General features: G+C 33.0%; 1 protein-coding gene across 1 annotated transcript in view; it reads left to right on the top strand.

Moving 5' to 3' along the window:
- The window catches only part of LOC149215222 (late embryogenesis abundant protein 31-like), a 46,126-nt gene extending 45,318 nt beyond the window's left edge, over positions 1 to 808 (top strand). The window contains exon 3 of the mRNA XM_089392568.1: positions 115 to 808. Within this exon, the coding sequence (XP_089248694.1) occupies positions 115 to 357 (243 nt within the window). The 3' untranslated portion in view covers positions 358 to 808. The remainder of the gene's footprint in view (positions 1 to 114) is intronic.
- The last annotated feature ends 19,329 nt before the right edge of the window (positions 809 to 20,137 follow it).

The following is a 20,137-nucleotide window of genomic DNA, read 5'->3' as shown; positions in this document are numbered from 1 at the left end:
GCATGAGAGAACAATGCAGAATTTGTGTTTCATTTATGTCTCTCTTTGGTTTGAGTCACATTTAGTTTTTCTGCATGTATTTTGATTTGGTTTTACATAACTGTGTATGTGCAGGCAGCGACTACAGATCTTCCCGCAGACAAGGCTGTGACGAGAGAAGATGCAGAGAAAATCGTGGAGGCAGAGGCTCGTGGGAGTCCTCATGGGCGTCCCCGTCCCCAGTCTGGAGTAATTGGAGAGGCCATGCAATCTGCAGCGAAGCTGAATGAGGAAAGGGGTTTTACTCCTGCAGTGCCTTCCTATACGTTGGAGGATGCTCTTCTCATCGATCGACTTAAAGCTATGTCTGAAAAGTAAGCTGATGAAAATACATTAAAACACACACAGAAGAACCAGGGAGAAGTTGAATTGGAGATGCTTGTAATGTATTATTATTCAATGTATAATGTTGTTATTTTGCCAATGCCATTGCATCATTCAGGAGAGACAGCACTCAGAAGCTGCTTTTCACTAGTGCTTTTGGCATGTTCTGTGACTCTTTAGGTGAATAGATTTCTATTTCATTTCTAATTTTAGATATCTTAGAGCCCAGAGGGTGAGAGGGTTAGTTTAATTGGTAGACTTTTTATTGCTAAAGTATCTCGCTATTTGGAAATCAAAGTTAAACTTTGCTAATAAATCGGCAGAGATCCTTTGCAGATCCACTGATCTGCCTGAATATTTCCACCTAAAGATCCTTTGGGTAGATCGTTCTGAATATTTCTTCGCAAAAGAAAATTAGATATATTAGATTTCACTTTTATCCTCATGGTTGATCTGCATCAAAGTTGTTAATAAATGCGCAGAAAGCTTTTGATCCTTTGCGTGGATCTGCTTGAATATTTCTTTGCATCAAAGTTGTTAATAAATCGGCAGAAATCTTTTGATCCTTTGCATGGATCTGCTTGAATATTTCTTCGCCTGAATATTTCCTTGTATCAAAGTTGTTAATAAATCGGCAGAAATCTTTTGATCCTTTGCATGGATCTGCTTGAAGCTTGAATATTTCTTTACCTTCCTTTCGATCCTGCGCCTTCCTTTCGATCCTTTGGGTGGATCTGCTTGAATATTTCTCACCTATTTCTTCGCTTTAGGTGGCCTGGCTGAATATTTTTTTGGCCTTTTTTCGCACGGCCTGGCCTGAATTTTTTTCGCAAAAAATAGATTAGACTTCTTTTGGTGGATCTGCTTGAATATTTCTTCCCAAAAATAAAAAAAATATATTAGATTTAGCAAAAAAAAATATTAGATTTTACTTTTGAAGGTTAATTTTTGCCATAGTTTTTGTTCAATGGAAATTAAATATTTACCATTTCTACGCAAAAGAAATAGATTTCACCTTTAAAAGGTCAGTTTTTGCCATAGTTTTTGTTCAATGGAAATTAATTATTTTTTGTTCAATGGAAATTAATTATTTAACATCCGGAACTCGTTGAACTGTAAGGAATTTATATTTACCATTCGGAACTCGTTGAACTGTAAGGAATTTAATGTGGTTTTTCCTGCGGATTATATCCGTGTCAGTAAGAGGAATAAACCATAGAGTCGTGGTCAATAAGCGTTTGGACTTTAATGTTTTTCCTATGGATTGGATATCCCAGTCAGTAAGTGGAATAAACCGTACAATCGTGGTCAATAAGTGTTTGGAATGGAGATGAATTTGCATTGTTGAGTTTTCTCAATGTTTTGAGTAATTTTTTCGATATCATGATAAAATGGGGAATATTTGGCTACAAAACTCCCTATTATGGAACTATATTATAGCATTAGGGAGTAATATTGTATAAAACTCCCTATTATGGAACTATAACATTAGGGAGTAATATTGTATTAGGGAGATGTGAACAGCATTAGGGAGTGATACTATATTAGGGAGATGTGATATAGCATTAGGGTACTGTATGTGGGAAATTTCTTTAGTTCTGAACCATTTTCTTTTGTGCTGAACGAGTTGATTGTTTTTTTTTTTTTAAATAAACAATAAAACATTTTTAAAAAGCCAATATCAACTATATCAAATATAAATATAAAGAGTATATATAAATATAAAGAGTATAGATGTTTGTATTTAATTAAAAAATATTATATTTTTTTTGATGAAAATGATGATAAAACGAGTATAGATGTTTGTATTTAATTAAAAAATATTATATATTTTTTTGATGACGATGATGATAATAGTTAATGTTCACTGAGACCAAATTTTGGTTTATTAGACCTAAAGAAACGAATTATTTAGTTTGATTTAAGATGTTATTCCTATGCTCAAAATGTTTGGAGAGAAGTCTCCCGAGCTCACTATAATTTTGACATCGCCAAAGGCTAGGAAGATTAGTATGCAACAAAGATTATGAAACTAATATCTAATGTGGTTGTATGCGGGGCACTGTAAGAGGAAGTGATTTTCATTCCCGATGTTTATATTCTCACAGAGATGACAGATCCTTCCCATTCATGGTGTTTTAGAGACTGTCCAACGACCCGTTTCACTATGGATTTAATGAGAGTTCGTTCTAATTTTGACTATGTTAATTTTCTTCTTTGAGCTAGTTAAAATAGAGAGATACCTTAGATCTTCTAGGGTGGGGTTGATGACTTCCTTATAATATCTTAATTTTCTTTTAGCTGGTAAATCTTTCTCCCTTGACATTTTTTCTTTGAACTTAGAAGTAACAATATTTTTAATGTTATTAATGTTTTGCGATGCAACATTTTCGTCTCCCTTGACATTTTTTCTTTGAACTTAGAAGTAACAATATTTTTAATGTTTTGCGATGCAACATTTTCGTCGATCTGCCAATGGTTTAACCAGGTCTTGACGTCTTGAGGTCTGGATTTGCTCAATCTTTCTCCAGGATGATGCTGCAACCCCAAACCTCACATCCATATAAGATAATAGGAGTGACTAAAGTTTCAAAGATGAACTTCTTTCTATCCCACATGACGAGGTTTGCCGTTTTACAATTATTTTCAAGACCAAAATAAGTTTTCCACCCCCCATTAATCATTTGCTCAATGCTATAGTTCCAGTTGAGTTTGTGATGAATATCGATTTCTAGGTACCTGTAAGAAGACACTTCCTACAAGTCACTATTGTCATACATAAAATTAGCATAAGTGTCATTGGATTTGATAATCATAACTTTAGTTTTGTCAGCTAGTCATATCCATGGTAGAGCAGAAATCCTTAAGAATTCTAAGTTGCTTATCAAGATCAGATAGGCACCTTGCATGAAGAACAATATTGTCAGCATAGAGAAGAAGGATGATGACTATACAAGCTAAGATTGTGCCAGCACAACCTGCTTTCTCTACACAGTATTCTAGCTTGTCGATTTAAATGCCAAATAGAGTAGGGGAGAGGGGGCAACCTTGCCGATATTACGCTTAATATCTTTCGACCACCCCTCATTTCTTTTTAACTTGGCAATTACATTCTCATATAACCTTATAGCGACAACTCTCAACTAGAAAGGAACCTTTAGCTCTTATAATCTATTCCATATGTTGTTTCTAGGAACCGTATCAAAAGCCTTTCTAAAGTCCACAAAGCAACAAAAGAGATTAGATTTATCATTGCGAGATTCCTCCACAATGATCCTAAGCGTAACAAAATGGTTCGTTGTTGAATGTTGCCTTCTAAAACCCGTTTGGCCTTTAGCTCACTTACTTTCACTTTCAAGCCATATGCTCAACTTCTTTTCCAAAATAATACCATATAACTTGGCTAAGAGAGCGTTGATCATAATAGTCCGATAATTAGAGGGATTGTTTGTATCCCCACTTTTAAAAATAGGGATAATGAGGCTCTGAGTCCATGGTTTAGGGAACCCTTGCTTCACTGCTTGATTGAAAAGCTTGTGGATGTGGGGGATGAGGACATGCCTCCAATTTTTAAGATTTCCACCTGGTAACCTTCAATGTCCTTAGCATTTCATTTGCCAGTTGTTTAACCCCAAAATCAATGTCTTAGCCTCCTCTCATTTTCCATTGGCAGGAGTCATAATCATTTCCAGGTTTCGTTGCTGGGAGTGTAATATTTGCCAGTCTCTTTGCTAGAAGGTAAGGTCAACAAGGTTCTTAACTTTATTTAGTCCCATGCCGGCTATAGAGAAAGAGTTCAATGAAAGTGAAAGCCTTAATAGAGGCAGTCTCCATTCTTTGTAAGGAGTATTTCATTTTAGTTCTAATTAGCTGTAGTGCAACTGGGAATAATCCGCAGGTGATGATCCAATGGGAGGAATAAGCTAAGGGGACTAATAAATGGGTTTACTCCCACAGGGGGAGCAAACCCCTTCACAAATTGTCGAATGTAATCTTCTTACAGGGTGAATGAATTCTCAATCAGTACGATTGGATCACCTGGCATTATCTTTTTACCAGCAGCTATCGGTCCAGAGACTGGACCGGAAGAAAACTCTCCACAAACATAGCCAAAGTTTTGTGAATTTCACGTTTAGGTGTAAGAAAGAATATGAATATCCAGTTTGTCCTTTCATTTCTCGATCTTATTGATCCAATCATTTGAGAAAACTTATTTCGTTGAGCAGGGTTTTCAAAGTTATCCATGACATTTGGAGATTCATAAAGCTTTTTAAGATAGGAATTTCAGTCGTGTAAAACAATTTTATTATTATCTTTAGTTTTCCTAATTAGAATATGCCTCTAGAATTTCTTAGGAGCTATCTTAGAGGTGTAAAAGATTCTCTTGTCTTTTACGAATATACTTCCTTTTTTTCCTTTCAGTTTGGGTTTTGTATATTTTTATCTTGCCAATTTTAAAAGATTCATCAACAATTTCCTTAATTGCTCTCCTTACAGTTTTACAATCTTTGTCATACCATGGGTTGGTTGTGCTATTTCTTTTATTACTTGAAACTTCAATTGAGAACTTGTTAATAGAATATGAGAGGGTTGTAATAAAATTAAGGTCTTCTATGTTGTTTATACTAGATAAAGGAAGCAAATTAGTCTTTAATTCATCTAGAAAGAGGTCATTTTTATTTCTATCAAAGGTTAAGTTCTTTTGACTATAAGGATTATTTTCTATGGGATCTCTATGCATGACAAAATTGAGAGTTATAAGTAAAGGCTTGTGATCAGAGTCAGGCTCGTGGTTGTTTAAGATGTCAAAATTTATTATTTCGTTGTATAAAGGGAGATAAAAAATAACATAGTCTAGTCTACCACGCTGCTACCAAGTCCATCTATGCAGATCATCTGGCTAGAATTGGACCACTTTTTTAGATCGTTGCAAATTATGAGATCCTGAGCACTACAGAGCTTGACTAGCTCTGATCCAAACAAATTCTCCTCGAGGTCTTCAGAGCTCCTTTTGTACTAGCTAGCCAGAGTAAGGTTTTCGTCTAACCAAAGGAGATTAGATTTGGAATGATTACTTAGAAGAATAGAGTCGTATGCCTACCTTTTTCGTAGTAGTCCAAGGGGTTGGTTTACTTTTGGACATGCCACATTTGCTCTCCTTTTGGTTGCTTGAAGTTCGAGCATTAAATTCACATAGGGGAAGGATATTACCTTCATTCCTTAGGCTAGAAATATTATTCTTTAAAACCATTGTTTTTATCTATATTCTTTTTCTTATAGAAATTAGATTTGATGGGGAAAAAGACAATATCAACTAATCTTAATATTATAAAAGATCAATAATGTTTTAAATGTTATTTTTTTAAAAATAACAATAAAAATATATAAAAGATTTGTTTTTTTTTAAATAACAATAAAACATTTTTAAAAAGACAATATCAACTATATTAAACATAAATGTTTTGTTTTTTAAATAACAATTAAACATTTTAAAAAAGACAATATCAACTCTATTAAATATAAATGATGGTGTAGATGTTTGCATTTAATTAAAAAAATTTATTAAAAAAATTTTATTTAAAAAAACAAAAGGACAATATCAATTTTATTAATATTATAAATTATATAAAAAATCAATAATGTTTTAAATGTTTGTTTGTTTTTTTATAAATAATAATAAAACAGTTTTAAAAAGACAATATCAACTATATTAAATATAAATATAAATGACTAGTATAAATATTTACATTTAATTAAAAAAAATATAAAAAATCTTTTATTTAAAAAATCAAAACACAATATCAACTCTATTAATATTATAAAAGATCAATAATGTTTTAACTGTTTTTTTTAAATAACAATAAAACATTTTTAAAAAGACAATATCAACTCTATTAAATATAAATGAGTATAGATGTTTATATTTAATTAAAAAAATATATATATTTTTTTTAATTTAAAAAATAAAAACAATATCAACTCTATTAATATTATAAAAAATTAATAATGTTTTAAATAAAAATTAAAAATACAATATCAACTATTGAGTATAATAGAAAAACAATATTAACTATATATAAATGAGTATAATAAAAAAAAAATATCACCTATATATCAATGAATATTTTAATTAAAAATATTATAAAAATACAATATCAACTATATTAAATATAGATGCTTATAATAAAAAGACAATAAAAATATTATAAAAATACGATATCAACTATATTAAATATACATGCTTATAATAAAAAGACAATATCAACTATATATATCATATCAATGAGTAGAGATGTTTTTATTTAATTAAAAATATTATAAATGATCAATCATTTTATAATTAAAAATATTATAAAAAGATAATATCAACTATATTAAATATAAATGCGTATAATAAAAAGACAATATTAACTATATATCCATGATGTTTGCATTTAATTAAAAATATTATAAAAAGATCAATAATTTTATAAGTCAAAATATTATAAAAAGACAATATCAACTATATTAAATATAAATGCATATAATAAAATATAATATTAACTATATATATTTATGAGTATAGGTATTTGCATTTAATTAAAAATATGATGATGATGATGGTTAATGTCCACTGAAACCAAACTTTGGTCTATTGGACCCAAAGGAATGATTTATTTAGTTCGATTTAAGATTTTATTCTTGTGCTCAAAAAGCTTGGAGAGAAGCCTCCCGAGCTCACTATAATTTTGACATCGTAAAAGGCTAGGAAGGTCAGTTTTGCAACAAAGATTATGAAACTGAGAACTAATGTGATTGTACGCGAGGAACTCTAAGAGAAAGTGATTTTCATCTTCGATGTTCATATTGTCACAGGGATGGCAGATCCTTTCCATCCATGGTGTTTTAGGAACTGTCTAACGACCCGTTTCACTATGGAGCTCATGAGAGTTCGTTTTAATTTTGGCTATATTAATTTTATTCTTTGAATTAGTTAAAACAAAGATATACTTTTGATCTTCTAGGGTGGGGTTGATGACCTCTTTATAATAACTTATTTTTCTCTTAGTTAAATCTTTCTCACACCACATTTTTTCTTTGAACTTAGAAGTAACAATATTTTTAATGTTATTGATGTTTTGTAATGCAACATTATCACCGATCTTCCAATGGTTTAACCAGGTCATGGTGTCTTTATACCAACCTCGTTTGAGCCTAAAGTGGTTTTGGCTGGAATTTAAAACTAGCTTAAGAAGTTTATGGTTTCCTATGTTATTTTTATTGTGTTTTTAGATTAATAATTTTATTTTTATATTTAATTAAGAACATTATAAATCAATAATTTATTATTATGATTTGATTTTAATAAATTAATTTAAATATTATTTTATATAAACTACTTATTGTTTTTAATAAATTAATAAATTAATATCATAATTATTTGATTTTAATAATTAATATAATAATTATTTTTAATAAATTAATAATCTGATATCATAATTATTTGATTTTAATAAATTAATTTAAATATTATTTATTTGATTTTAATATATTAATTAAATATTATTTAAATTAATTTAAATATTATTTATTTGATTTTAATAAATAAATTAAATATTATTTTAAAAAAATATAGCGGTTACTTATTAATATTTGTTTTTAATAAATTAATAAGCTAATATCATAATTTAAATATAATTTTTTCAAAAACTAACTGTTTAATATAGCCGTTACTTAATAATATTTCGCTGTTATTTGAAATTTTGGTCTCTACATTGCTTTCTATTTAAGCTTTTTCCATGATCCTGGTCTCTATATTGTTCTCTATTTAAGCCTTGGTCTGCCTCTTCATCACGACCTCTTCATCTGGTCCTGATGATGAACCACACTTGTTGGTTTGAAATGCGTCGGCCAAATATTTCTCTTAAAACTTTTAATACAAAGGAAATATGTATATGTAATTCCTTCAGTAAAGATGACATGTCAAAATTAAAAAAATAATTTACTCGATTTTTTTACTTGATATAAAAAGGAAAAAAATAGTTTACTTAATATAAAGGAAATATATAATTTCTTCATCACAAAAGACATGAAAATAATATTATTAATAATAGATGATTTGATTTGTGTAATTTATTCCATGTTAATATAACATGTAATATTTAAGATAAAAATATTATAATAGTCATATAAATTAAATTGTTGGTAAACATTAATAGGTATCAATCCATAATTGTGTTGAGAGGCGTGAGATGTTATCATTAATGTTACATTAAATTTTTGTAATAAATATATGTTGGCTAATTAATAGAAAATATAAAATAATATTGAAAATGTTTTAAGCAAAGTCTTTTAGTAGAAATCACATAAGAGAAATTTGTGGCCGACGCGTTTCAAACCAACAAGTGTGGTTCATCATCAGGATCAGATGAAGAGGCAGACCATGGCAAAGGCTTAAATAGAGAGCAATGTAGAGACATAATTTCAAGTAATGGTTATATTTGAACAATAATATTTGATGAACCACACTTGTTGGTTCAAAATGTGTTGGCCAAAAATTTCTATTATGTGATTTCTACCGAAAGACTTTGCTTAATTCATTATGAATGGCAGAGGCTTGAATACAGAAATTGAAATTGTTGTTTCAATTAAACTTTTTATTTGCCACAATGAGAATCGAAAAAAGAGGTCAATTTTTGTTATGTGTTAAGTGTTTCATGAAATTGGAATACTTACAAAACTAAAATATTGTTTGCAAAAAATATTTTAATTGATATTATTATTAAAATGTGTTTGTGTGATAAATTTTATCAAAGCAAAAAATAATTAGTATTTCAGATTATATAAATTGAGTAAATTGATATAATAGTTAAAATTATTTTGTGTAAGGTAAATTTTATCCAAATAAAATTTAATAAGCATTGTAAATATATAAGAAACACACACACACACACACTATATATATATATATATATATATATATATATATATATATATATATATATAATGATTTTCTCGAAGACAAAAAATAAATGTTTAATAATAATAATATCTAAATGAAGAATATTTGATCCAAGTTAGTTGAGAAAGTGGAGAAGCTGAAGTCTTGAATGGCCCACTTCAAGGAGCATGTTCACTGTTCTTTTTGCCCTCCACCTGCTCTTGGAACAACCCCGGATAACCCAGCTTCAATCACTTTCTATGACTAGCATGGTTATAGATATTTTACTTGTTTTATGTGTTTTCTAGTGCTTTTGGCCTCTTTAGTTGTGCACTGTAGCTTTGGTTGTCTTTTTGTTTCTTTTTCATATGCTAGTCGCGGTAGTCAACAAACCTGGTCAGGGTGAGACTGCCCCTATCATGATGGTAGTCTTCCAAACACATATATGCGGGTGCAAAACTGCCGCACTTTTTCTTTTCACCAATACTTGAGTACACGGTCTATGCCTACTTCAACACTTAGTCAATTTTCCAAACAAGTGTTCACAATAATGCAGCAGAGTAAACATTCAACAATTATCTCCTTCAATTATCTTTCATCAATGTGCAGCAGAAATCATAACATCAAGGCAAGCATAACACATACATACATGGGAGGGGCAACTCCCATGAAGTCCGTTCGAATCAATAATAATACAACTTCAATAATTTCACAAAGTGTACAATTTTACAGTCAGGTAGTGTAGCCGACCATTCGGCCTACAAACTTAAACAATTTACCAACTTCGTGTCACAAATATGCAACTTATTGCTAACTCTGCCCACACTGCACAATCAGAAACCCTCGGTTAAGTCTCGGCTTAACAATCAACACTTGTTCAACTCGACTCACTTAGTGTCCTCAATTCGAACGCTCCTGTCGTGTAGCATAACTATGACACTGTGATGTTCTATTTCTGGTCCACACCATGTTATGCCAACTCCGCCCAACACTCGGTCGTGTCAACCCACACTTCAATCTGCAACCCATTCCGACTGTTCGTCGCAATGTTGACACACTGCCGCACTGCATCCTACTTACTCGGCGGTAACACTAACCAACACTTGTGCCCAACTCTGTTCTGTGCTGCAATCTGCCTACCCTTACTCGGCCTTGCCTGCGACTCCTCAAACTTGCCCTTCGCTAAGTTTTGTTTTCATCCGAACTCTGCGATGGTTGATTGATGATCGAACTCCATCCAACCTCCTCCAATATGTATGAACTCTCCAATGAATGCGACCATCCAAACGACGCGTCGGTTGGGCTACCCATGGGTTGGCCCACTATGCAACCGATCTGCCCACCAACATATCGCAACTATGAACCGTCGGGTTGGCTCACCCAAGCCGAACAACACATCGCACGTCGTTGCCTAGGCTGACCAACACATCACACGTCGTTGCCTAGGCCGACGAATATGTCCGCAACTCGTCTAACTCATCGCAAAACTCATCCATCCCACAACTCATTCACCGGTCACCTTCGCACGATCACTCTCCATCCGAGTTGGTCAACATGGGCACCGTTCGCACATGGGCATGCCTGTTACAACTTGGTCGCACGTCTACCCGACTCGGGGACCTGAAAACCTGCATTTTGCTGCTAATGTACTTATTTTCTGATTAATGAATAAAACATTGATTTACAAAAAAAAATTGATTCAAATTTATGAAGGAACGAAATGAAGTATAGATATAAACAAAAACACAAAGATACATCAAAAACAAAACTTCAATTCATTAATAACAAAGTACTAAAAACTGTTTACATGTAGAATGGAAATAAACTAGCTCAAATGATGGTAGTTTATCTCTGAGAAGAGAAGAAACGTGGTGACTACATGTCTTCTGAACTGTGTTACAATGAGGCTCAAAGGCCTATTTATTATTGAGAAACAATGGAAAACCATAAACATCCAAAAACCTAACCCTAAAAGATGAAGTGCCAAAAGTCTATCAGCCCCATTGGGGGTAAATTGGTACATCAACTTCTTGGGGTCATAATTTTGGCATACGATCTCCATTTGACGCGTACGATACCTTGTTAGAAAATATATGCAAGGACTACAACTTTTGACTATAAAACCCTATTGTAGGCTTTGGTTTTTCCTGTTTTCCAAAAAACATCGTTTATGGCCTCAAAACAGCGCAAAAAATTAATGACTCGAAAAATTGCCAAAAACAGTAAATTGTGCTACAATTAAGGAAACTGAAAGAAACAATCACTGTAGTATACCTAGGGGGGATAATATGGGGTACAAAATGAGGTACCCAAGGGAATAATGTAATGTAAGGATGATAAATAAATGGGCCATAATTAATAAAGTGGTTAACCCACATTATGCATGGGACCACAAGTAGTTAGGGAATAAAGTGATAAGCCCATTGTATTGGATGTATGGTAATTAGAGACTCATGGTTTGTATGTATGAACCCTATACGGAGGCTAGAGACTCTCCATTGAGGGATTTCAAGGATTGGTTTTGTATTGACAGGCATTATCTTATGGAGTAATCTCTTTCCTTAAGGAGTAGTTGTAAAATGTTATCGTACCTTAAGGATTTTGACATTAATAAAGAAACATTCATATTTTATATTCTTGGATTACTCTTAGAATTTATTTGGCAGTGATTTTAATATTTTTGCAGTAACATTATAATGACGAGGGTCTAAGTGGAATACGAGGGTGACCACCAATATCCACCTTGAATCAGTCCTCCTTTGTTAGGAAGCAATAGTCCCCATTATATTGAGTGCCTCCATGAAATGAGGAAACTTAAATTGCTGAAATTGGTCCCTAGTGAGCCACTTGCCTTGGTGTATGAGTTGGTCAGCTTTGGTAATCGATACAGGTGGATCTTCTGCTAGCGAGTGTTCTTGATTTGCGTGTTTATGATCCGATCAGTTGCGGTCCGTCTCATTCATTCTATGTTTAACTCTGTTGGTGTTAGCTATTCTGCAATGTATGATGTGTTCAACAATGGTGGAAAGTAGGGCCAAAGGCGGTCCACATTGAACACTAGGTGCATGCCAAGGAATGGGGGAATGCTGAGCTCAAAACCATTGTCTCTCACAACCTTGGTGATGGTGTAAGACCCATATCAGAGTTGTTTGAGCTCGCGATGAGCTTTGGTAAGGCGTTCTTTTAGCAAATGCAACCAAATTTTGTCACTCACATGAAACTTGTGTGGCACCTAATGTTGATCATGCCACTTCTTGTACTTGGCATTGGACTTATCCAAGATGTCATACACCTATCGACGAATGTGTTGGATGCATTCAATAAACTAAGTTTCTTTATCAGTCTTAGACTGTACATGTGTGGATTCTATTAATGTAGTTGCATGAGGCATGCCAACATCAATCAGATACAATGGATGAAAACCAAACCCACTTGAAAAGGATTGTGACCAATTGAGCTATGGAGATCTCTATCATAACTGTGATGCACATAAGGAAGGCTCTCATCCCAAGTTCGTGGATGCTTGGAGTTGTACATGCAGTATGTGCACTATCATCATGTTGGCGAACTTTGTTTGGCCATCAGTTTGGGGATGGAATGCAATCTTCTTGGTGAGCTTAATGTCCAATAATGTCGAGAAGTTCGACCAGAATGTGCTTAGGAACCTGCTATCCCAATCTGATATAATGGTCTATGGGATTCCAAAATGTACCCATACTTATTCAAAGAAGAGTTTGACAATATCCATTGTTGTGATACTCTTCTTGCAAGCCGCCAATACAACCATCTTAGAAAATCTGTCCACGACTACAAACACATAGTGATTACCATGCTTGGTAGAAGGGAGGCCCAACAGATAGTCCATGGATATGGATTCCTAGTGTTGGTTGGGAGTAGACAAAGGAGTGCATAGGCCTTTCTTCTTGATGGTTGGCTTGATGATGACACATAAAATGCAGGATCTAATATATTTTCCAATGTCTCGTTAGAGTTTTAGCCAATAAAAATACTTTTATAGTACAACCACCGTTTTCCCCACCCCAAAGTTTCCTACGACCCGAATGTAGTGTGCCTCCAAAATCAACTTCGAACTCTCGCTTGAAGGAACAAAAAGGTGGTCCATGTAGCATAATAATGCATCATGGAGGTGGAAATTTGGAACTTGCTTGTCATCCACTAGAATTTGGTATGTAGTGGCGAACTATGGATAATTTTTGTGCAATTGCAACCATCCGGAGGTCTCGTGGCCACAAGAGTAGAGAACAGCAGTCAATGCTACAACTAAGGGCCAACTGAGGCAATATGCAACATGATTGGTGCTACCCTTCTTGTATTTAATGTTCAAGTGGAATTGTTGCAGATATGTAGATCACTTTTGATGCTGATTCTTTTGCAAATTCCCTTGTGTCTAGATAAACTGAAGAGGTCAGTGATCTGTGTGGATGATCGTCTTCTTCCCTAGAATGTAATGTTTCCATTGTTGGCATGTTTGCACGATGGAATCCATCTCTTTATCATAGGTGGGGTATTTATGAATTGTATCAGAAAATGCCTCATTGTGATAGGACATCAGATGCCCATGTTGGGTGAGAACTGCACCAATAGTATAGTCATAACATTTATCTGAATTTCAAATGGTTATTGTAGGTCTGGAAATGTGAGTACAGGTGCAGAGTAGAGGCGGTGCTTCAGCTCAACGAATGCCTTATGTTGGGATAAACCATTTTTTTTAATTTTTAATTTTTAATTTTATTTATAATTAATTAATTAATTATTTATATTTATTTTATTTATATTTTATATTTTTTAATTATTATTATTATTATTATTATATATATATAATTTATTTATTTTTATTTTTATTTATTTATTTTATTTTATTTTTTATTTTTATTTTTATTTTTTTTTGCTCGCTCTACCCTTGGTAACCTGACTCAGAGGCCAAGTGATATGAGAGAATACCAACATGTACCTTTGATAAAAATTGGCGAGGCCCAAAAAGGTGCGAATCTCTGTTAGAGTGGTCGGTGCTGGCCAATCTCGAATTACTTGGATCTTAGCCGGATCCACATGCATGCCTTGCTTGTCAATGATGTAGCTTAGATATTAGACTTGGCTCCCGCCAAAGGTGCATTTCTCCAATTTGGCACATAGTTTGTGCTGTTGCAGGGTTTGAAGGACCTACTAAATGTGTTGTAGGTGCTCTTCCCAATTCTTGCTGAAGATGGGGATGTCATCCAAATATACAACCGCGAACGATTTGGTGAAGGGCTGTAAGATTTCATCCATCAGCCTCATAAAAGTTGTAGGGGCATTTATCAATCTGAAAGGCATGACCAACCACTCTAAAAGACCCTCCTTAGATTTGAAGGTAATTTTCCATACATCTATGGGTTCTATTGGCACCTAGTGATAGTGAGACTTCAAATCGATCTTTGCTGAAATACTTGGCCCCTTTGAGCTGGTCAAGGAGATCATCAATCCATGAGATTGGATACCTGTTCCTGATAGTGTTTTTGTTTAGTGTCTGCTAATCAATGCGGAGTCTCCAGGTTCCATCTTTCTTATGTACAAGTACAATCGAGCTCCCACAAGGTGAGGAACTTGGTTGGATGTGCCCTTTTTGCAACAACTCCTGGATCTTCTGTTTGATTTCTTCATTTTCCAGAATGGAGCAACAATATATCTACCCATTGGGTAGAGGTGCTCCAAGAGTTAGATTGATTGAATTCTTGACTTGACAGTGCAAAGGTACCCTTGTGGATGGGGAGAATATGTCCCTGTATTCTTCCATGACCTTATCCACATGCATCTATTGTATAGGGGAACCTTTCCTAGGGGCCATGGATGTGGCCACTATCTTCCCCTTTCTTTTAGAGCGAATAAAAAAGAACAAAAATTTCTTGGTCTCGGAGATGATTTTACTGCATTCCTTAGCAGAGATCAAAGAGATGGCAGAAGGCAGGGCTACCTCCAGTATCTTGTATAACTTATTTCCCAAAGTAATAATAACAATACGAGGCCTAGACTCATACACAACATGACGCTTCCATAATTATGGTTGGTCTAATAACACATCACAAACTTCAAGTGGGGCAACATCACACAATACCTCATCCGTGAAGGGCTTGATGTTGTAGGGAAGACAACACTGTTGGCTAACGTAGAGATCTCGTCCTTGGTGAAGCCACCCAATGGTGTACGATTGCGGGTGTGGTGTGGTTATTAGGCCCAAGTGCTTCAGGACCTCTATTAAAATGAGGTTCTTTTGGCTCCTTCTCTCGATAATGAATTGCAGAAGAGAACACTTCACCTATATCCATGAGAGGAAAATATGCTCCCCCTCCTCTAGATCTCCGGGCTCAATCTTTTGTACCTTGGTGGTAGCAATGGTGGAATTGGGTTTTACATCAATAATTTTCTTCCCTTCGTCGTTCCTCTTGTCAGGGCCTATCTCAAAATTAGAACATGCATCAGACTTTGAAGCTTTTAGCTCGACCACCAATCACTGCTTGACATGACACTCATTTGTGTTGTTGTGGAACTCACACCACTTTCCTGTGTCCTTCATCTTCGTGGTGCCATTCTTTTCTTGTGGCTTCGATGGGTTATCCTGGGTCGCTCCACCTTGGCTCTTTCCTTTGTTCTGTAGTTTGGGGGTGCTCTTGCCCTGCTTTTGATTCACTGGTCCATAATCACGCTTCTTTTGTTTAAATTTTTTGTTCAATCTTGGCAGCATATCGGTACGCTGCACCAAGTGAGGAGATGTTCAGGAACTCCCTCTCTTCCTGAATTTATTTGTGCAAACATTCGTAGTACTTGAGGAATAGATGTCTCTCAGAGTCTTTGAAACCCAATTTTGTGCATAAAGTATGAAAAATATTTGTGAACTCATGCACATCTTGGTCCCTTTATTGCTATAGTGTGGTTCATTGTATGTACTTGTCCTCATAGATCCCTACGGGGTAAAATTGTTCCTTAAAAGCATCTCGAAACGAGTTCCGAGAGGGGGCGAATATATATGGAGAGGGTTCCTCAACCCTTTTCGTATAGTAATTTTCCCACTAATCTTTGACATGGGGGGAAACCTTAAGCAGTGCAGAGGTAATCTTCTCCCTATCAGAGAAACTATGGACCAAAAAATAACCTTCCAACATATTCAACCATTTATCTACAACTTTTGCATCTATTTGACCTTAGAATATAGGCATATAGAAGTTCACTTGTACCTTGAAGGGGGTGGTACCTTCGAAGTGACTGCTGGATGAAGGTGTCGTAAGTGGGAATATGCCAAAGGATCTGGACAAAGTTGTCCATAATCTCATTCCTTTGTTGATCGAGGGCTTATTCAAGCAACAATTTGATAAGATCTTCTTCTCCTTTGTCTTTCCTTTCCTCCGCTATGGGAGGCCGTTAGTGTCGTTGGGGACGGTATTGCAAAGGCTCAACTAGTTCAAGTCCCAACTCCTTATAACCCAACCTCGTTGGGGACATGCACATAAAAACAGAGAGAGAAGACTGCTCTGACACCACTGATCCAAATTTGTGAAGGAATGAAATGAAATACGAATATAAATGGAAACATATAGATAAAGCGAAATCAAAACTTCAATTCATTAATAACAAAGTACTGAAAACTATTTACATGCCGAATGGAAATAAATTAGCTCAGATAATGGTAGCTTATCTCTTAGAAGACACTACATACCTTTTGAACTGCGCTACAATGAGGCTCCAATGCCTATTTATTGTTGAGAAACAATGGAAAACCCAAAACATCCAAAAACCTAACCCTAGGAAATGAAGCACCAAAAGTCTGTGGGCCTCGTTGTGCTAAATTGATACATCAACTTCCTAGGGTTGTAAATTTGTCATACGATCGTCGTTTGATGCATACGATACCTCGTTAGAAAGGTCTATCCAAGGAATACAAATTTTGACTACAAACTCTTATTGTAGGCCATGAGTTTGCCCATTTTTAAAAAAACCACCATTTAGGGCCTCAAAGCAGTTTCAGAAGTTCAAGACTCAAAAAAATGCCAAAAATAGTAAGCTATGCTACAATTAAAGAAATTGAAAGAAACAATAGTGGAGGTCCAAGTGGAATAGGTGGGTGACCACCAATATCCACGTGGATCAATATTGCTACAATAAATTAGATAAATAGATCTCATAGTTAAAATGTGTATGTGAAGTAAATTTTATTCAAATAAAAAATAATAAGTATTTAAGATATATAAAAAATTAATTCCTACTTGATGATTTCATTATGACTTATATTTAGACCATTTTTAGAAATATGAGTGCATAATATGGGTGTATAATTTAATTGACTTCAAATTATTCAAATTTGCAAGTTGTAATCCATTATAAGAAAAGAAGAAAACAAATGAAGGATAATTTAAATGTAAAACAAAGTTACAATATTTTAGATAATTTAAACCAGTCTAAATCCATCTTAAGGCTAGATTTGTCCAAACTCGATAGGATCAAACCTCTTGAGAGTGCGAAACTTGAGGAAATGTTTACACCTCGAGAAATTTGATTTTTCTCGACCGTTGATAAAGCTTAATTTTAGATGGATCTATGTTCGTAAGTATCAAAATACTACTTCATGATACATATTGATAAAATAAATTATTTCACTAGCTACCATAAATAACATAATTTTACATCTATTTTATATTAAAATAAATATAAAAAAATTTAAATTAAAAATAAAATTATTTCATTTATAGATATTTTATATAGAAAAATATAAAATATATTAATAGACATTTTACTATTAGTCATAAATTACATAAGTTCATTAGTTTATAAAGAAAAAAATAAAAAAATGTAAATTAAATTCATTAATAGTTTTTTTTTCTAATTAAAGATATCACAAAAGTTTCGAGGTTTGGACTTCTTTCAATGTTTAATATAGAGTTGATTTTTAACATTTAAAAAAATATTAATAAGAATAATAATCCAATGTTCAACGCACACACATAATCTTTTAAAATATTAATGATAACATTATTATAATTATGTTTATAAAGAGGGACCGAATTAGAGATTATATCCCATGGATATATGTTTTCTACTTTTGAATATGAGGAAACATGTATTAACATTTTAAAGTGGAGAATGCGAATCATAAATAAAATATTTTAACTTCAACTATGTATATAGTAGCAAGTGAATAGAAAAATTCTTACAGTTAAAACATTTTATTAATGATTTGCTCAAAATGAGCATAGATCTATCTTAACTATAGATATAGCAAGATCTCAAAGAAATCAAATCACTTAAAGAGTAAATATTAACTCAAGTTTTGAACTCGAAAAGGCTTTCATCTCAAGAGATTTGATCCCTCAAGACACTTGGTAGATCCATGGTTAAGATGGATATATGTTGGTGATATTACAATGTAATATGAAGGAGATGTAATAAAAATATTTCAGTCCATGCTCTTAGCCATAATTAAGATGGATCTATGTTGGTGATATTACAATCTAATATGAAGGAGATGTAATAAAAACATTTTAGTCCATGCTCTTAGCCATAGATCAAATATTTCGATGTCCATTATTATGATTTAGATCGAGAAAAAAATAATAAAAGTAAAAATTTCTTATATGTTTACTTTGATGTGTGAGTTCATACACAATTCTTATTATTTAAAAAAATATTTGGATACGACTTGAGACAAGTATTTGAATATCTATATTAACTAATTTATTTCAAGGTCAAGCTCATATAAATATATATAAAAGCGGGGAATTTGTTTTACTGTCAACCATAATAAAATAAAATATGTATGTGAATATTTAAAGAAAAATAAATAATTGAAAATAATGAAAAAATTCAATTATTCATAATAAAAATAATAAGAGGAGATTTGTAATTCATTCAATTCATAATATACACAAATGTGTGGAAATTAAAATTAATAATAAAATTTAATGTGAATTATAAATAAAATATTTAAATGTTTTTTTGAAATATATTAATAACCAAATAAATATTTTTATATGAACAATATCGTTCATAAATAAAAATATGTCAATATCAACTATGCAATATTATATATGGTTTAAAAAAATAAAGTATTAAAAAAAATAGATTCTTATCATTAAAACATTTGAAGCAATCTATTCTACATTTTGGTCCTTTTTTTAGGTACATTTTATGGCAAATTTTATCTTTAGCAAAAAAATTGTTGGAATTGCAAATTTAAGCTGTGTAATCTACACAATCTAAGTGTCGAAGGAAATTTTCAAGGCATTCAGTGAATATATGAATTCAAAAATGGAATTTAAATAATGAAAAAATATATATATAGCCAAAGCACTAAGGGATCAAATCTCTCTAGATGCAATTTTTTTTTCAAAAATTTCACTTTTGCATTTCAAAAGATTTGATTCCTTAGATTCGTGATTAAGATGGATCTACATTTGTTTATTACGAATATGAGAGATATGTTCAAAGTTTAATTAAAAAAGAATATTCTCCATTTTCACCCTGTTGACCACTACATGTCAAAGACCCATCGCAGTACACCCAAATTTTTCCCAAAGTGATAGCACTTGATCAATGTGTCTGTGCCATCCAACTATCATCATCAGCGTGACTTCGAAGATGTTATGTAAACCCTTTCTGCATGTGTATAATGTCAATAATTTCAACAGATCTGTATCATGTATGTAACGAACTAAGTAAACCTACTTTTCTAGTGACAATCTCCATTTTGGGAGGTTTTTTATCTCATTGATCCATTCTCGGATGGTCGACAGAGTTTTCCTCCAGTCTTACCCCAAAGATGGAATGGATTTTGTTGCTAAGATCTTAGGCGAGTCCTAGTGTTCTAGA

Source organism: Pinus tabuliformis, chromosome 1_1 (genome assembly GCF_031772625.1).
Source record: "Pinus tabuliformis cultivar Carrire ecotype Pingquan chromosome 1_1, CPIR1, whole genome shotgun sequence".
Lineage (NCBI taxonomy): Eukaryota > Viridiplantae > Streptophyta > Pinopsida > Pinales > Pinaceae > Pinus > Pinus tabuliformis.
This window is presented reverse-complemented; position numbering and strand designations above follow the sequence as displayed.